Genomic DNA, 20,050 nt, shown 5'->3' with positions numbered 1-20,050 from the left:
CGTGGGAACTGAATCCGCGACGAGACTCACCCCAGAGAGGCTCATTTGGAACTCGGTGGTCATGAGTCGAGAACTGACCGTGTCAAAGAGCACCTATTTGTTCATCGGAAGCTTTTATCTCGCCGCTGTTCCTTCTGTTTTACCTCACAACCGCGAACGCGCTGGTCTTTGATACATGGGTTTGTTCGCACCACGCTCCATAAACCCCCCACTTGGTCGAATATCCTCTGCAAATCATCTTTCTCACCCCACCCTCCCAAAAAGTCCCACCCTTGTCGGGATATAAAACTGTACAGCTACCTATCTGAAATGTTATAGGGCAGCGGTGGCTAATCTTTTTGGGCTCCTGCGCAAAAATTGCACGTGCGCTAGGCTGAATTATAGGCCTATTTTGTCACTTCCGGTATTACAGGAAGTGACGAAATGGGCCTATTATTCGTCCTGAAAAGCCTCTGGGAGACCGAAAAAGGCCTCAAACCAACCTCCCCCCCCCAAAAATCAGCTGTGAGGCGCAGTCCATGCGCAGTAAGGTACAAGTTTGCCTGCGTCTCGCAAGCCGGCACAAATGGTTCTGCGTGCCACTTGTGGCACACGTGCCATAGGTTCGCTATCACGGGTATAAGGGGTTGGACTAGAAGACCTCCAAAGTCCTTTCAGGTTCTATTCTAATTGATCGATCGATTGACCTTTTTTTTTTCCCATGCTGCTGTAACTTTGAACAGTCATTCAATGAACTCTGGTAAACCGAGGACTTACCTGTAAGGACCAAATAAACATGGGGTGCCACGAAATGCTGTCTTTACCCACAATCGTGGCTTGGCCAACTTACCGAGAAGTCACTTGAGGGCCGCGAGCGGGACTAAAGCTTGCCTCTACTGCTCTTTGTTGTGTTTGCGGTTGCCAAGGCTTGGGGTCTTTGTGATGTCACGAAGGTTCAGTGGGGGCACTGAACTGAACCTGGAGACCAGCAGCCCTTGAGGGTCACAAGTGGGACGACCGGAGTTAGGGACTGGGGCGGATGATGGAGAAGCCCGGGAGAAGAGGAGACCAAGCAAAAGGAAGAGGGCCCCCAATGAAAAAGGTACCAAGAAGAAATCCAAGCGGAAGTTGGGAGGGGGGGAAAGATGCAGCTGAATTGGAAAGGAGGCGGATGGTTTTCTGGTCAAGTTATTGGAACTAATTCAAAGAGTCAGTTTGCGGTAGTAGTTAAGGTGCTGGCCTAGAAACCAGGAGACTGTGAGTTCTAGTCCTGCCTTAGGCATGAAAGCTGGCTGGATGACTGGGTCAATCACCAGGAGACTGTGAGTTCTAGTCCTGCCTTAGACATGAAAGCTGGCTGGGTGACTTTGGGCCAATCACCAGGAGACTGTGAGTTCTAGTCCAGGCGTGAAAGCAGGCTGGGTGACTTTGGGCTAATCACCGGAGACGGTGAGTTCTAGTCCTGCCTTAGGCGTGAAAGCAGGCTGGGTGACTTTGGGCTAATCACCAGGAGACGGTGAGTTCTAGTCCTGCCTTAGGCGTGAAAGCAGGCTGGGTGACTTTGGGCTAATCACCAGGAGACGGTGAGTTCTAGTCCTGCCTTAGGCGTGAAAGCAGGCTGGGTGACTTTGGGCTAATCACCAGGAGACGGTGAGTTCTAGTCCTGCCTTAGGCGTGAAAGCAGGCTGGGTGACTTTGGGCTAATCACCAGGAGACAATGAGTTCTAGTCCTGCCTTAGACCTGAAAGCAGGCTGGGTGACTTTGGGCCAATCCCTCTGTCTCAGCCCAATCCACTGACAAGATTGTGATGGAGAAAATAGGAGGTATATTAGGAATGTTTGCTACATTGAGTTATAAAGTTAGTTAAGTTTGGATTTTTAAAAAAATCTAATAAATATAAAACCAATTAAAAAGAGTACTTTGTGTGACGCTGTTTGTGGCTGTGCTTGAATGTATAAGCGTTGGTATGCACAAATATCTCTTCGAGAATTGCCTGAAATTCTCTATATCCGCTCTATAAATATTGTCACCATTTCTCATGTGCTTTTCGGGGGCGTTTATAATTAATTTCTTCCCTCTTTTTCCACCCAGAGCTCCCAATTCTACAAAGTCACCACAGAACAATATGAGAAAGCTTTGGAGGAGGTCAAATCCCGATTCAAGTAAGAACATTTTCAAAAATATATTTATCGATTTTTCTTTTGCTTTGCTTGCCCATAAACGCCAGGGGGAAGCCGTCGCACCCGTTTCCCATCATCCTGTGCCATGGAAATATAATACAAGTTGCCAGTGTGATTTTTCCAAGAAAGTATTTGGATCAAAATATCTAAAACAGTGGTGGCTAATCTTTTTGGGTTCCTGTGCTAAAAGTTGTGTTTGCACTTGTGCGCGTGCACTCAAGCCCCCCACTCCCTCTGCACATGCGCACGCAATCCCACCCTCGCCGCTTCCCTCTTACCTCACTGCACCTCCCAGCTGATTTTTGGCCGGTTCGAGGCCTTTTTAAGACTCCCAAAGGTTTGAGGAAGGCTTCTGCAGGCTTTGCAGGCTGAAAAATAGGCCTAATTTCGTCACTTTCGTTATTTCCTAAAATACAGGAAGTGATGAAACCGGCCTATTTTTGACCTGCAAAGGCTTTCCTCAAGCCTCTGGGAGGCCAAAAAAGTCCTCAAACAGGCCGAAAATCAGCTGTGAGGCCTGTGCAGTGAGGTAAGTTTGCCTTCGGCTCGGATGCTGGCACAAATGGCTCTGCGTGCCACCTATGGCATGTGTGCCATTTGGTTCGCCATCACGGATCTAAAACGTGAATGACCTGGAGAGACACTGATTACAGTTACTCCTCAACTTACAACAGTTCATTTGGTGACCATTTGAAATTAGAGCATCTCTGAAAAAAAGTGACTCAGGACCGTCATTCGCTCTTAAGACCATTGCAACATCCCCAGGGTCCGGTAATCAAAATTCAGAAGCTTGACTCATACTTATGACGGTTTGTAGTATTCAGGGGTCAAGGGATCCCCCTTTTGCAACCTTTTGACCAGCCAAATCCAGGGGGGGAGCCAGATTCACTTAACAACCCTGTTACTCACTTAACGACTGCAGCGGTTCCCTTAACAACGGTGGCAAGAAAAGCCGTAAAACGGGACAGCAGGCATTGAACAACTGTCTCGCTTAGCAGCAGAAGTTTTACGGCTCAATGGTGGCCGTAAGTCGAGGACAACCAATACCCTTTTTTAGTGATTTAGTGATTTTATTTCCAGAATCGGCCTCATTAGAATGCAGAGAACCCGAGAAACAGGTTTTTAAACAAATCAGCCTCTCATTTAATAAGATGATTAAATTTACACTGTACCCAAGGCCAAAAAAATTCCCTCCCCCAAGACTTACCTTGAAATCTTCGTCTTGGAACATTTGATAACCATTTTAACAATTTGCCAGCAGTTTGGCAATTCAAGCCTTCCGTCCTTCCGAGGTCGGTAAAACATGGACCCAGATTGTTGGGGGAAAGAGGCTGACTCTGTAAACCGCTTAGAGAGGGTTGTAAAAGCCCTGTGGAGCGGTATATAAGTCTGTGTGCTGTAGTAAGGGAGGGAGGGAGAAAGGAAAGAAGGAGGGGAGAGAGAGGAAGGAAGGAAGGAAGGGGAGAGGGAGAGGGAGGGAAAGAAGGAAGGAAGGAGAGGGGAGAGAAGGAAGGGAGGGAGGAAATAGATAAGAGGAGAGAGAAGTGAAATAGAAGAGAGGAAGGGAAGGGAGGGAGGAAGGGAGGAAGGAAGAGGGAGGGAGGGAGAAAGGAAGAGGGAGGGAGGAAGGAAAGAAGGAGGAGGAGAGGGAGGGAAAGAAGGAAGGAAGGAGGGAAGGAAGGGGAGAGGGAGAGAGAAGGAAGGGAGGGAGGAAATAGATAAGAGGGAGAGAGAGTGAAATAGAAGAGAGGAAGGGAAGGGAGGGAGGAAGGAAGAGGTAGGGAGGGAGAAAGGAAGAGGGAGGGAGGGAGGAAAGAAGGAGGAGGAAGGAAAGAAGGAGGGGAGAGAGAGAAGGAAGGAGGGAGAGAGAGGAAGGAAGGAAGGAAGGGGAGAGGGAGGGAAGGAAGGAAGGGGAGGGAGAGAAGGAAGGAAGGAAGGAAGGAAGGAAGGGGAGAGGGAGAGGGAGGGAAAGAAGGAAGGAAGGAGGGAAGGAAGGGGAGAGAGGGAGAGAAGGGAGGGAGGGAGGAAATAGATAAGAGGAGAGAGAAGTGAAATACAAGAGAGGAAGGAGAGGGAGGAAGGAAGGAAGAGGGAGGGAGGGAGGAAGGAAAGGAGGAGGGGAGAGAGAGAAGGAAGGAAGGAGGAAAGGAAGGAGAGAGGGAAGGAGGGAAGGAAGGGGAGGGAAAGAAGGAAGGAGAGGGAAAGAAGGAAGGATGGAGGGAGGGAGGCAGAGAAGGAAGGAAGGGGAGGGAGGGAAGGAGAGAGAGAAGGAAGGAAAGGCCCTGGTGACGCAGTGACTAGAATGCAGTATTGTAGGTAAACTCTGCCCATTGCCAGGAGTTCGATCCTGACTGCCTCCAGCTTGACTCAGCCTTCCATCCTTCCGAGGTGGGTAAAACGAGGACCCCGAATGTTGGGGGCCAGAGGCTGACTCTGTAAACCCCTTAGAGTGGGCTGTGGATCCCTGTGAAGCGGTATATAAGTCTAAGGGCTAGTGCCATTTTGAAAACGCTGCTGCTGTCCTCGCTGGATTTCAGAGCCGAACGTTTCTCCCTTTCCTCACTGAGAGGGGGGGAAAAAGCCCTTTTAAATCAGCCAGGTTTTTTTGCAAGTTGCCCTTGATGGGGCAGGGCAGGTAAAATTCACTTTTATTATTCCCCAGAGGCCTAAATGAAGATCCAGTAATTGCAGGAATGATGTAGCTTTGACCCTTTAGCCCCGGTCGATCCGCTGAGACTAATTCATTCCTCCAGAAACCATCTTCCTTCATCATGTTTTAAACTTGGAGCATCCTTGGGTCCCGAATGCCTAAACGGGGACGCTGCAACGGTCGCTTTTTGCAGCGGCGTCGTAACTTCGAAAGGCCGGTGAATGAGCGGTCGTAAGTCTGGGAAAAGCAGCCTCTGAGAACCCGCAGAAGGGAACTTTTACAGAAATCTTTTCCCAGTCCTTCATTCGACGATTAAAGTTGGAATTGAGGCTGTCTTTAAAAGCGCAAGCTAAAAGGGTTCATTGGGTGGCCCTTCGAAGTTAACAACCCAGAAAAAAAAAAGGACTTACGGCCGTTTTTCTCACTTAACGACCGTCGCAGCGTCCCCGTGGACTCGTGATCAGAATTCAGGCGCTTGGCAACCGTCTCATATTTATGACAGTTTTGGTCTCCCGGGTTCCTTCGATCCTCTTTTGCAACCTTTGGGCAAGGCAACGTCTTTGGGGAAGCCAGATTCACTTAACAACCGGGTGACTGACTTAACAGCTGCAGTAATTCGTTTTACAGCTGCGGCAAGAAAGGAGCAGTAAAAGAGGCTGGAATTCACTTAACAACTATCTTGCTTAGCAACAGGATGTCAGGATTCAGGCACTTAACCCCATTTAAATCATGAGTCTCCAGCCAAATGTCCAAAACTTCAAAAGGATTTATTTGGAGTTACCATGTCCGGCACTGCCTGGGTGCAGCCGACTCCGAGACACATCATTCATTGTCACCCTTCCTTCCTTCCTTCCTTCCTTCCTTCCTTCCTTCCTTCCTTCCTTCCTTCCTTCCTTCCTTCCTTCCTTCCTTCCTTCCTTCCTCCTCCCTCCCTCCCTTCCTTCCTTCCTTCCTTCCTTCCTTCCTTCCTTCCTTCCTTCCTTCCTTCCTCACACATCCATAACCCAGAGTCATCAATCGTGCTCTCCACTTAGATATTTGCTTGGCAGAAACTTCAGCTACCTAGTTACTATCTTTGAAAACATTTATGGAATGCACTTTCGATTTCCAAGCTGCCACACTGCTCCCCCCTCCCTTCCTGTTAGACAACTGTAAAAAAGACCATAGAAATATTTTATGAGTTGACGTAGGAATTATGGGCTGAATTTTGGTCATAAATCGAGGACTATCTGTATTACGTTAGGGTTAATGTAAGATTAAATGTTATATATAGGATTTTCTAAGATCCTCTAAATATCAGGGAGAAGCTTCCAATTATTGGAGCGAAATTAAAGGCCATCGTTGCTTTACTACCGAAAAATGAATGTTTTGTTTTTTTTAAAAAAAGTTGTCCTTTTGAATTTCAGCGCTCTAATACGCATTTAAATTAAACAGATTTTTCTTTTGAGCGCAGTTTGCTGTGTAAATCACTCTTGAGATTAAAGAAAAGCACTCCGTCCATTGATAATTCTTCTGATGTCTCGTGTTCGGTTTAATGGAACGTGAGGATAGAAGGAGGGATTACGAGCGGTGGTACCTTACAAAGAGCGTGCTTAATTGCCTGTTAAAAAAAAAAAAAGGAGGAATTAAACAAGGTTGAGCTGCTAAATTTATCATTCCGTTAAATGCATAAAGCAACGTGTTACGTGTCAGCGTGATTTCAAGTTGGAAGTGTGAGATTAATAGAGCTAATTGCGGCATTGTTGCAAAGCAGCAACGCTTAATAAGGGCAAATATATGCCTGGGATTTCCAGCAAGTTTCCACTCGTGAATTCGCTTTCGGTGTCAGTTTATAAAGGCGAGTTTTGCACAGCTGCCTCGCTTTTACGGGGATTCTGTTAAGGTGTTCGTAGGGAAATCTGTAGGCTATACGGTATGAATGCAGGACACGAGAGCTAGTTTGGCCTAGTGATTAAGGCGCCGCTGGTCTAGAAACCAGCAAACGGTGAGTTCTAGTCAGGTATGAAAACGGGCTGGGTGACTTTGGGCCGATCACCAGGAGACGGTGAGTTCTAGTTCCGCTTTAGGCATGAAAGCTGAGTAATTTTGAACCAATCCTCAGGAGACGGTGAGGTATAGTTCCGCCTTAGGCATGGCTGAGTAATTTTGAACCAATCCTCCTCAGGAGACGGTGAGTTCTAGTTCTGCCTTAGGCATAAAAGTTGAGTAATTCTGAACCAATCCTCAGGAGACGGTGAGTTCTAGTTCCGCTTTAGGCATGAAAGCTGGGTAATTCTGAACCAATCCTCAGGAGACGGTGAGTTCTAGTTCCGCTTTAGGCATGAAAGCTGGGTAATTTTGAACCAATCCTCAGGAGACGGTGAGTTCTAGTTCCGCTTTAGGCATAAAAGCTGAGTAATTTTGAACCAATCCTCAGGAGACGGTGAGTTCTAGTTCCGCCTTAGGCATAAAAGCTGAGTAATTTTGAGCCAATCCTCAGGAGACGGTGAGTTCTAGTTCCGCTTTAGGCATGAAAGCTGAGTAATTTTGAACCAATCCTCAGGAGACAGTGAGTTCTAGTTCCGCCTTAGGCATAAAAGCTGAGTAATTTTGAACCAATCCTCAGGAGACTGTGAGTTCTAGTTCCGCTTTAGGCATGAAAGCTGAGTAATTTTGAACCAATCCTCAGGAGACGGTGAGTTCTAGTTCCGCTTTAGGCATAAAAGCTGAGTAATTTTGAGCCAATCCTCAGGAGACGGTGAGTTCTAGTTCCGCTTTAGGCATGAAAGCTGAGTAATTTTGAACCAATCCTCAGGAGACGGTGAGTTCTAGTTCCGCCTTAGGCATGAAAACTGAGTAATTTTGAACCAATCCTCAGGAGACGGTGAGTTCTAGTTCCTCCTTAGGCATAAAAAGCTGGCTGGGTGACTTTGGGTCAATCACCAGGAGACGGTGAGTTCTAGTCCTGTCTTGAGTGAAACTACAATTGCTATAGTGTTAATGCAGGATTTGAGAGCAATTTGGCCTTGTAATTAAGGTGCTCACCTAGAAAACCAGGAGACGGTGAGTTCTAGTCCCTGGCTCAGTCAAAAGCCAGCTGGGTGACTTTGGGGCAGTCATCCTCTCTCATCCCAACTCACCTCACAGGGTTGTTGTTCCAGGGATAATAAAGAGGCCAAAGAGTTTTATGGATGTTCACCACCTTGAATCTGTCTATATAAAAGCGAAAGACCACTCACGCCTCATCACAAAATATCCAGAACCGTAAAGCCTATAAACTTGAAATTTGGCACGTCTGTTCCTCTTGGCTTCTAGGGGCTCACTCAGAAAGGATTTTTCCAAATGATCATCAGAACATTAGTATTTCCTATATTATTATTATTAACACGCTCTGATGCTAAGAAGTTCTAATCCCCCTCCCCACCTGAAAAGAAATCTGCTCTAACTGCAAAGTTTCAGTTTCACAGCAGCACCCAGCAGCTTTAGTACAGAACAGTTGAGCTAAGCCACGCCCAGGCTCCTTGCTGTCTCCTTTTTTGCTCACCCAGCAAATACTGTTGCCGTTTCCAAACAGCCCTCAACTCTCTCGCACACTGGCAGGACGCTAGCCAGATGAATACTGATGGATGCTGGTAGGCAGAGGCAGAATTCCCCCCCCCGCCAACCTTTTTTTCCTCCCCCAAAACTTGCCCAGTCGCATAGTTTCATAGCGAAGCACAGGTACCCTTCTAGTTACTTACAAAGTAACAAAGGCGGGATAAAAATCGGATAATCAGGAAAAAATCCAGAGCCTCGTGTATTTCTACCAGCAAGTCTGCCAGGAATTCATGAGATATTTTAAGGAGTTCCACACACACACACACACCCAAAATATCTGCGCAATGTATTACTTGGGAAGGTTCTCTGCCTGGAGGTGATCCTTGCATGTACCAAGTTTTTTTGGGTGGAGGCGGAATCCGCGAAGCAGCATGAAAATGGCACGCCACCAAACGCTAGTGAAAATGTCAGATCTGGCAATATGCAAATCGCCCCCCTGAAGGCCAACAAAACATTAAACAAAATAATATTCTAATTCTTTTAACCCCGTGACCGCTCAGACAAAGAAAAGAAAAGAGAAAAGAAAAGAAAAAAGAAGAAAAAAGAAAAGAAAAGAAAAGAAAAAAGAAACAGTTCACTCTCGGGTGAAACATTGCAAACAGGCTCGGTGGGCAAATTCTGAATCTCTGCTGAGGGTCTTTGCAAAGTCTAAGTAGTGCCTTCCCCTTTCAACTCCGAGCAAAGATTTTGCAGCCGGTCATTTCGTAAGATGGGAACAAAATCATCCTGGACCTCTGATCTTTTGGGCATTTCAAAGGATGTAACCAACATCAGTACTTCCAGATAGTCCTTGATTTAATGCCAGTCGCTTGGTACCATCAGCACTGACAGGGCAAGCCACTAGTTATTTAAACAGAGTAAACCTCACTTCTTTCTAGCACTGATGAAGTTACCTAGTTGGGTCATGAAACGTCTGCAAGAAAACCACCAAGCTCAGAGAGCACCAAGGACGCCACAGTTTTCCTCCTCCTCCTCCTCCTCCTCCTCCTCCTCCTCCTCCCAAGCCCCATTTCCTTCTAGCACTGATGATGTTACCTAGTTGGGTCATGAAACATCTGCAATAAAACAACCCAGCTCAGAGAGCACCCAGGACCCCACAATCCCCCTCCTCCTCCTCCTCCTCCTCCTCCTCCTCCTCCCAAGCCCCATTTCCTTCTAACTGATAATGTTAACTAGTTGGGTCATGAAACGTCTGCAAGAAAACCACCAAGCTCAGAGAGCACCAAGGACCCCACAGTTCTCCTCCTCCTCCTCCTCCTCCTCCTCCTCCTCCTCCTCCGCCTCCGCCTCCGCCTCCGCCTCCGCCTCCGCCTCTTCCTCTTCCTCCTCCCAGGCCCTGTTTCCTTCTAACACTGATGATAAAACCTCACTCCTTTCTAGCACTGATAAAGTTACCTAGTTGGGTCATGAAATATTTGCAAGAAAACCACCAAGCTCAGAGAGCACCAAAGATCCCTTCCACCTCCTCCTCCTCCTCCTCCTCGCAAACCCCACTCCCTTCTAGCACTGATGGTATTACCTAGTTGGGTCATGAAACATCTGCAAGAAAAGCGCCAAGCTCAGAGAGCACCAAGGGTACAACGCATCAAAGTATACCCACGCTCCTCACATGTGCGCAGCAGATGAGAGACGTGAACTTTGGTGTGGTTAAATCACTCTTGAACATTTGGGACCTTTCCCAGATGTACGTCCTGGGGGTTTTCCATCTCCCAAAATAGGATCCGGACTTGAAGAGTGGTCCTGGGTTGATGTACCAGAAATAAAAAGATAGGTGTCGTGAGGGTTGGGCTTCTCCATGAGCCTGCTTTTCAACGGCGTTCTTCCTTTGGCTCTTCTCAAACCCAGGAGAGACGAATGTCAGTTTCCATGGTTCATTTGTCCTTTTGTAGAATTGGAGAAACAGAGCAGATGGCGCAACTCTCCCGAATTTATCTGCCACCTGATAATTTCCACCAGACATTGTCTTCGCAAGAAAGTTGATTGGAGTACTGGAGGCCAAAACATATGATGATAGATAGATAGATAGATAGATAGATAGATAGATAGATAGATAGATAGATAGATAGATAGATAGAGACAGATAGATAGATAGATAGATAGATAGATAGATAGATAGATAGATAGATAGATAGATAGATAATTAGATAGGTAGGTAGGTAGGTAGATGATAGATAGATAGATACATAGGTAGGTAGGTAGGTAGGTAGATGATAGATAACCAGGTCATCATGAGACCCTGATGATTTTACTATTTTGGGGGTTGTGGTGATCAAGGTACACCAATGGTCTATTTTTGTGCTGGAGTAAACATGAGTTTTCCAGTTTCATTTTAAGCTGTATTTTATTCCAATTTCATTTTAAATCATTTTTTATTTCAATTTCATTTTAAATTGTTTTTATTAGATTTTAAAAATAATTTGTGTCTGGAACGCTGCACCTTCGATATGGCCCAAGAACTAATCACAGTAAAGAAAACTGAAACTGGCCAAAATATTTCAATTTGCAGGTTATGGGATGCTGCAAATGACTGTAAAAGCAGGCAGGCAGGCAGATATATAGAGGTAGGTAGATAGATATAGATAGGTCATACATACATACATACATACATACATACATACATACGTACATTGATACTGATAGATAGATAGATAGATAGATAGATAGATAGATAGATAGATAGATAGATAGATAGATAGATAGATATAGAGATAAATAGGTACATAGATAGATACATACATAGATACATAAATACATTGATACATAGAGATAGATAGAAAGAAAGAAAGAGAGAAAGAATGAATTATTTATTGGCCAAGTGTGATTGGACACACAAAGGAATTTGTCGTGCTGCAAAGGCTCTCAGTGTACATAAAAGAAAAGAGACATTCATCAATAGTCAAGAATCATGAGGTACAACACTTAATGATAGTCACAGGGTACAATAAGCAATCAGATAGATGATGAGATAGAGAGATAAAGAGATAAGAAAAAGAAAGAAAAAAAGAAAAAGAAAGAAAGAATAGAAAGAAAGAGAATAGAATAGAATTAGAATTCTTTATTGGCTAAGTGTGATTGGACACACAAGGAATTTGTCTTGGTGCAAATGCTGTCAGTGTACATAAAAGAAAAGAGACATTTGTCAAGAGTCAAGAATCATCAGGTACAACACTTAATAATAGTCATAGGGTACAATAAGCAATTAAATTATACTAGGAAACAGTCAGTAAAAATTGTGAGGATACAAGCAACAAGGTTACAGTCATACAACCACAAGTGGGAGGAGATGGGTGAAAGGAAGGATGGGAGGGTTAATAGTTATAGTAATGCAGACTTAGTAAATAGTTGGACGGTGTTGAGGGAATTATTTGTTTAGAAAAGTGATGCCGCTCGGGAAAAACTGTTCTTGTGTCTAGTTGAAGAACGGTTGCAGGAATTGGGGATGCCTAGTGTAATGAAAAAAAGGACACGTGTGGGACATTAGAACAGTCTTCCAATATTTGAGGGGCTGCCCCAAAGAAGGGGGGCTCCACGTAATTCTCCAAAGAACCAGAAGGCAGGATGCTCCCTCACTGGAGGTTTTAAGAAGAGATTGGACAGCCATTTTTTTTTTCCTGAAGTGGTATAGGGCCTCCTGCCTGAGCAGGGGGTCAGACTAGAAGACCTCCAAGGTCCCTTCTAAATCTGTGGTTCGGTTCGGTTCAAACCCCAGGACCGTCAATCTTCGTGGTTCATTGCCCTTTGGAAGAAGTAGAGAAACAAAACAGATGGCCCCAACCGCCTAGAATTTATCTGCCGCCTGACCATTTCTACCCGACATCATCGTCTCCTGTGGTACTTAACCTGACGCCCTTGCTGTGCTGTTCCCAGCAAGGCACAAATGTGAATATTCCAAAAAGGGAAGATTTCTTCCATTAAAAAAAACGAAAGAGAGAGAGATTTTTCCTGGGGTCTCCAATCCCATTGATTGTCAAATGTTTCATCTCTTTTTTTAAGGCACTAATTCGCATCGACCCCGACGGTAAGTGATCAGGCTGTGAGGCTTCCCTTCGATACCCAAATTGCATTAAAACCGCATTAGCCCGGCCTCGCTGCCTTTATTTTTATTTTTATTTTTTTTCCGAGGCGGGCATCGCGTTGTCCACCGTGGCACCGTCACCGAACTGATCGTGTTACACGGGCCGTCTCGTTGCTAATGAAAAGTTTACATAATAAGGCAGAAGGGGAAAAGCAAAGCGGGAGGTTGAAGTTACAGGAAAGGGCTGGCTTTGGAGGAAAAGGATTTCAGCTTGGATTGAATAATTATATTAGGAGTCTCTGCGGGACTCTCTTTTGTTCTTCACAGCCAAAGGGTAAGAAACTTGGCGGCTTGGAGGGTAGCCGTTGTCTGTTGTGATGCTTGAAACCAAAAGGCTCATTATCATCATTGATGTAGGGATTCAGCCAACCCTGCTCCCTGCAAATAATAGCGATAGCAACTTAGACATATCCCACTTTGCAATGCTTTAACAGTCCTCTAAGCCAGTGGTCCCCAACCTTTTTTGCGCCATGGCTCGGTACCGGCATCACAAAATGATCCGCGGCCCGGGACCGGCATCAGCACGCATGACAAGGCAAGGTGAGCCGAGCGAACGGCCAGCCAGCCGTCCCCCACTTCTCCCCGCCACCTTCAACTCCTCTTTTGTATCTTTGTCGATGGGCTTGGCTTCGGGACGGTCGCTCGGCTCAGCTCACCTTGGGTGCTGAAAGAATCCTCGCGCCTTAGTTTCGTTTGAAGTCCCCCCCTTCGATGAAACTAAGGCGCGAGGATTCCTTCAGGACCCAAACGCCACTTTCCGACCGGAAAAGCTCACCCGGAAGCACTTTCTTGTCAAACAAGATGGCGGCACCCAGCAAACCGGTGGCCCAGTAGGAAATGTTCCACGGACCGGTACCGGTCCGCGGCCCGGTGGTTGGGGACCCCTGCTCTAAGTGGTTGACAGAGTCAGCCTCTTGCCCCCCAACAATCGGGGTCCTCATTTTACACAAGGGTGGAAGGCTGTGAGATTTGAACTACCAAATTGCAGGCAGCCGGTAGGCAGCAGAAGTAGCCCGCAGTGCTGCACTCGGGCCACTGCGCCATCACGGCACTTCATATAATCAGCTGCGCTCCACAACCGTTGCGTGATCTGGGTCACTAAGCGAACTTTTATAAGTCGAGGACTACCTGTACACGTTTGGTGTGAACCATCTGTTTATTTTATTGATCAGATTTTTTTTTTTATCCCATCTTTATTTCTTGAGAAGTGATCCAGGGTGACAAATGATCAGAATAATAGTTCTCCCCTCTTATTGTCCTCTTCAACAACCACCTTGTGAGGTGGACAGGGCTGGTTTTCATGCCGAAGGAACTAGAAATCACTGTCTCCTGGTGATTGGTCCAAAGCCCGGTCAGCTGGCTTTCGCCTGAGGCAGCGGCTGGAACTCACCATCTCCTGGTTTCGAGACCAGCACCTTAATTACGAGGCCAAACTACTCTTAAGTCCTGTATTCAAACTGTAGCCACTGTAGTGTCGCCCAAGGTGAGACTAGAATTCACCATCTCCCAGAACTCAGGAATTGTGGGAGTTGAAGTCCATAGATTGTAAAGGGGGCCATGCTGGCTCAGGAATTGTGGGAGTTGAAGTCCACGGGTGATAAAGGGGCCTTGCTGGCTCAGGAATTCTGGGAGTTGAAGTCCACGGGTTGTAAAGAGGGCCATGCTGGCTCAGGAATTCTGGGAGTTGAAGTCCACAGGTGATAAAAGGGACATGCTGGCTCAGGAATTCTGGGAGTTGAAGTCCACGGGTGATAAAGGGGCCATGCTGGCTCAGGAATTCTGGGAGTTGAAGTCCACAGGTTGTAAAAGGGGCCATGGTGGCTCAGGAATTCTGGGAGTTGAAGTCCAGAAGTCATAAAAGAGCCATAGTTTTCCAACATACGTATTTGGATGGAAGCTTTGATTTCACAAACTGGTGGCACTTAGAAAAGTTGGAGGAGGACCTTCTGAAGTTCTCCCAGGAAAATCCAGATCCCCGTCTAGCAAACCCTACCAAACCTCCGGGCTTTTTTCATTTTAAGAAACGCCGTTGGCCTCAGAAAGTTTTGTAGCTCCCGCCTCACGTTCCGGTTGAGGTTAAAAATGGAGCGGCTCAATCGGCATTATTTATATCGGCCTCTCCTCCTGTCAGTAGGGGCCGGGTGAGGGCATCTGCTCATCATATCTCTTTTTTTGGGCTTCTCGGATGCCTTTCGGATTGGCTGCGAGTTTTAGCCCTTTGAACCTGCCTTGGCTTTTGTAATTGACAGCTTTCCTTTTCCCCTCCAGCCACCGGGCAGTTTTCTCTTTCGGCCTTTGATCAATACCATCCATTAGGAATGTAGAGTTTCCAAGGCAGCGATATGAAATATTAATTGAGCAGATTTTAGTTAGACAAATGTGTACTTGAAAAGCAGCACAAGTTGGGTCTGTCTGTGGATGTGTTTTGGAGGTCTCTGCCTCCCTCCCTCCCTCTCCCTCTCCTCCCCTCCCCCTCTCTCTCCCTCTCCCTCCCACCCTCTCTCTCTACATCTCCTTCCCTCCCTCCCTCCCCCCACTCCCTCTCCCTCCTACAATCGTTCTCCTTCCCTCCCTCTCTCTCTCTCTCCCTCTCCGTCTCCCACTCTTCTCCCTCCCTCTCCCTCCCACCCTCTCTCTCCATCTCCTTCCTTCCTTCCCCCCTCCCTCTCCCTCCCACTCTTCTCCCTCCCTCTCTCCATCTCCTTCCCCCCTCCCCCTCTCCCTCTCCCTCCTACAATCGCTCTCCCTCTCCCCCATTCTTCTCCCTCCCTCTCTCTCCTTCCCTCCCTCTCCCTCCCCTCCCATTCTTCTCCTCCCTCTCTCTCCCACCCACCCTCTCTCTCCATCTCCATCTCCTTTCCTCCCTCCCCTTCTTCCTCTCCCTCCTACAATTGCTCTCCTTCCCTCCGTCTCTCTCTCTCCCCTCTCCCTCCCATTCTTCTCCCTCCCTCTCTCTCCCACCCACCCTCTCTTTCCATCTCCTTTCCTCCCTCCCCCTCTTCCTCTCCCTCCCATTCTTCTCTCACCCTCTCTCTCCCTATCTCCTTCCCTCCTTTTCTCCCTCTCCCTCCTACAATCCCTCTCCTTCCCTCCCTCCTTCTCTCCCTCCCACTCTTCCTCTCCCTCCCATTCTTCTCCCTCCCTCTCCCTTCCCTCCTTCTCTCTTTCTCTCCCCCTCCTTCCCTCCTTCTCTCCTCCCTCCCTCTCTCTCTCTCTCTCTCTCTCTCTCTCTCTCTCTCTCTCTCTGCATTAAAATGCAAAGATTTGATTCCCTATTTGGTCTCTCTCTTGTTTTAATCCTGCCTTTATTACTTTAGAAGTAATTCAAGGCAGCGAACATGCCTAATGTTCTCTCTCTATTTCCTCTTTCCCTCCTTTCCGACAACAACCCTGTGAGGTAGGCTGGGCTTAGAGAAAGAGACTGGCCCAGTTGGCTTTCGTGCCTAAGGCGGGACTAGAACTCCCAGTCTCCTGGTGATTGGTCCAAAGTCACCTACTTGGTTTTCATGCCAAAGGCAAAACTAGAACTCGCCATCGGGTGATTGGTTGAAGTCACCCAGTCGGCTTTCATTCCTAAGAAGGAACTAGAATTCACACGCTCCCAGTTTCTAGGCCGGCATTTTAACCACTAGGCTAATCTGGCTCTCAATGCCTATGGTTATCATTCTGGACCTTTCCCTACTTTTGGTCAAAGTTAAAAACCCAGTCGTCTTAATTGTCTAGTCTAGTTAGTAGTTCAGGCAAACAGGTTAAAAACAGAGACCAAATCCCACCCCACCCCCTTCAAAGCCCTGATCACGTAACCTGGTTGGCTCATGAGATGTCTGCAAGAAAGCAACCAAACTCAGAAAGTCCCAAGGACTTTCCCACCTTTCGTGCTAATCCGGCACCTTGGTAAGCCCTACATTTCTACGGTAACGCTTTACACCCGTGTGAACTTGATCCTAACGCCATCCTTTGAACGTTGGTGAACTTCTCTTGGATATATCGGTGAGATGCTACCATGTTTGACCAAGATCAAGGTAGGCCCAGCCCTGAATATCGTCAAGCTCAAACAACGCGAAATCAAACCCGTCAGCGATATGAGAGTTCATGAATTGGAATAAACGTGGTAGCAGGTCAGCCAGGTGCTTACAACAGGTGCTGTTGTAAGACAGTTTGGAGACTGGGCATGGCTTAGCTTACTGGTTGGTATATAAGAGTTAGTCTGTCCTTAAATCTTTGTTCCTCTGTATGATGTTGCTTCTCTGTTTATATTGCTCCTGTGATTATGACTTCTGGATTCTTCCGGTTCCGGTTTCTGCTGCAGGGTATTGTATACGTACATAATACCATGTTTCCCTGAAAATAAGACCCTGTCTTGTAGTTTTTGCCACCCAAAAAAGGCACCAGGTCTTATTTTCGGGGGATGCATCCACTGACCAACCTCACTTGGGCGCGTTGCCCCCGGGCCTCTTTTTCGCTGTCCGAGGCCTTCAGGAACTACTACTTCTGTGGCCAGCAAGGTTTTCCTAAAGGCCTGTGCAGCCAGTAACAAGAGCTCTGGATCGATCCAGAGCCTTGTTCTCAGCTGCAGAGGCCTTCAGGAAAGCCTTGCCAGCCTTGCTGGCTGCAGAAGAAATGGGCCGGCAAGGCAGGTGCTGGGGTGTGTCCAAAGGTAAGTAGTAGGGTAGCTCCACCTCTCCATCCGCACCCTAGCTTAATTTTTACCTGTGCACCCTGAAATGGGCGGGAACTTAATTAGGGCTTATTTTGGGGGATAGGGTTTATATTGGGTGCACATGCAAAAATCAAGCTAGGACTTACTTTCGGGGCAGGTCATATTTTCAGGAAAACAGGGTACTTTATATTGTTGTATATAAAGAAGTTTCTTTTGTAAATGAATCCTGCTGAATTATTTACTTCTGTGCTGGTTGAATTTCTGCAAACTCTGAAAAAAAAAAACCCGGCTGTTTGAAATGAAGAGAAGTTGCTTTTAATTCCTGAGCCTTAAAAAAAAAGCTAAGGTTCTTCAGAGAGAACCCTTTTTTTGAAAATGAAGTTACCAGAGACATTTTCTTCCTGCATAGACGATGAAAACTCAATTCCTTCTCCCCCTGAATGGAGAAGCTGAATTTAACCAAAAGCACCTTTTTCAAGGTGTGACAACCGGTAAGAACGCAGCGCTTTTAATTTTTTTTCTTCGTAAATGATTCCTCTCTGCCCTGAATTATTGACATGCTTAAGGAAAGGACCCCTTGCTCCAAAATGGACTTGAGTCGAGCCCTTGATGGACCTCCGGCTTTTGGGCCGCTGACCCCAACGGGTGACCTTGGCAGAAGACTGGAAAAGATCAGAGGCTGCTACCCTTGGAGGAAATGAACGGTTATGGGGCCCCCTGACTCGTGTCCACTAAAATATTAATCGGCCGTTCACTTAATTCCCTTCTGAAGGCATCTAACCTGCCGAATGTCGACATACCTTGGGAGAGTTGAGCTCAGAGCATTGATTTGCATGGTGCGCAAAGGAGACTCTGCCTGAAATCAGTCGGCTTCATGAGGCAACCTGAAGCCACCAGACTGAGGTGATCAATCTGGTGTCATTCTTCTCTCTCTCTCTTTTCCATCCACTGTCCATCGTTGTGTTGCAGCCACCAAAAAAGCCAACACAGTTTTAGACTGCATTGACAATAGGATACAACCGAAATATTCCTGTGTGCCTGAAATTTATAGTGAAGAGAATGTATATTTGATTATTCATGTATTAACTGCAGCTAGAATTGTATTTGCAAAAAAACTGGAAAAGCGAAGAGATTCCTGCTGATGAAAATGTGATCAGAAAAATATTAGAACGTGCAGAAATGAATGAATTAACACGTGCAGTTAAAGACAAGGAAAAAACTGAATATTATAAGATATGGGAACTGTTTTATCAATGGCTAGAGGGAAAAATATGAAAGCTAGAAATAATAGATTAGTGAAATATAGAAAATATGTTAATAGAATTAAACATGTGAAGAAGAGGAGTGTTATAGTAATAGAAATATTATGTATGATAAGGTAAGCATAAGATCAGAATAGAGAATTAATACACAAAGTAATGAACATGGATGTCAATTTAAGTTGTTATTGCACAAGATATTTGTGCCCAGATGACTCACCCGTTCAATGGAAGATGAATTTATGTACTTTAAATAAAATTTTAAAAAGAATTGTACAAAACAAACAGACAGAGGGATACAGTCGAGATCACGTGAAGAGTGTTCCTACCACTTTATACGGCCTTGGTAAGGCCACGCTTGGGATGCTGCGTCCAGTTTTGGTCGCCACAATATAAAAAAGAACCTGAGACTCTCGAAAGAGGGCAGAGAAGAGCAACCAAGAAGATTAGGGGACTGGAGGCTAAAACACGTGAAGAACAGTTGCAGGAGTTGGGGGACGTCTAGTTTGATGAAAAGATGACAGTCTTCCAGTATTTGAGGGGCTGCCCCAAAGAAGAGGAGGGGGTCAAATTATTCTCCAAAATCCCCAAAGGCAGGACAAGAAGCCACGGATGGAAACTCATCAAGGAGAGAAGCCATCTGGAATTAAGGAGATACTTCCTAAGAGTGAGGACCATAAATCAGTGAAACGGTTGCCTTGAGAAGTTGTGAGGGCACCAAGACTGGAGCTTTCCAAGAAGAGATTGGATAGCCCTTCATCTAAAATAGTATATGGTTTCCTGCCTGAGCAGAGGGTTGGACTAGAAGACCTCCAAGGTCCCTTCCAACTCTTCTGTTATTCTTTTTCCTCCTTCCCTCCCTCCCTCCCTTCTCCAACACTGGAGATTTTCAATGAGAGATGGAACAATTATTTATCTGAAATGTTATAGTGTTTTCTGCCTATGCAGCGGGTTGGACTAGACCTCCAAGGCCTCTCAGCAAGGCACGTATTTCAATATTCCAAAACAGAAGATTTCTTCTGATTAAAAAAAAAAGAAGGGTTCTTTTATTCCAGTTCTGTTATTCTGTTGCTCTGTCCTCCTGTTATTTGATGGACCTCTCAGGAACTAGATTTTAGAAGATGTCCGCTGAGGATCCCATCTGCCGAATTTTGGGATGGAATAGAAGCCACGTCCTCGTTTTTGGGAGAAGAACTTGAAAGAGCTCACGGTAGACGCCGCAACTCATTTCCCACAAGCTGGCACACGGTTAACATTTGAACAAAACTGTTCTGTGCTCCGGGCTACCTTGGTTCCACGTGGGAGCTTCTGCCAACATAGTTAACATCAGACCAGGAAAAAAATAATAATCAGCCCGCGCTGACAAAAGGCTTGAAGGAACGGATTCATCAGGATGGGAAAAAGCTGCCGTCTGCAGCAGCGGGTTTTCCCCGTAGATCTTTGGGAGATGCTTGAAAGAGGCAGAGATTCCCCATCCATTTCTTTGCCTAGGTTGGATGAGGGTGGATGGATGGATGGATGGACGGACGGACAGATGATAGATAGATAATAGATAGATGGGTGGATAGAGAGATAGATGGATGGATGGACGGATAGATGGGTGGGTGGATGGATGGATGGATGGATGGACGGATAGACGGATAGATAGATAGATAGATAGATAGATAGAT

General features: G+C 46.3%; 1 protein-coding gene across 3 annotated transcripts in view; it reads left to right on the top strand.

Moving 5' to 3' along the window:
- Window positions 1-20,050, top strand: part of CHCHD3 (coiled-coil-helix-coiled-coil-helix domain containing 3) — a 212,663-nt gene that overhangs the window by 168,552 nt on the left and 24,061 nt on the right. For all 3 annotated transcript variants that reach the window (XM_087935354.1, XM_087935352.1, XM_087935353.1), the window contains one exon: window positions 2,072-2,142. In XM_087935354.1, the coding sequence (XP_087791480.1) occupies window positions 2,072-2,142 (71 nt within the window). The remainder of the gene's footprint in view (window positions 1-2,071; window positions 2,143-20,050) is intronic.

Source organism: Pseudonaja textilis, chromosome 5 (genome assembly GCF_049901715.1).
Source record: "Pseudonaja textilis isolate UNSWEBS1 chromosome 5, rPseTex1.2, whole genome shotgun sequence".
Taxonomy (NCBI): Eukaryota; Metazoa; Chordata; class Lepidosauria; order Squamata; family Elapidae; genus Pseudonaja; species Pseudonaja textilis.
This window is presented reverse-complemented; position numbering and strand designations above follow the sequence as displayed.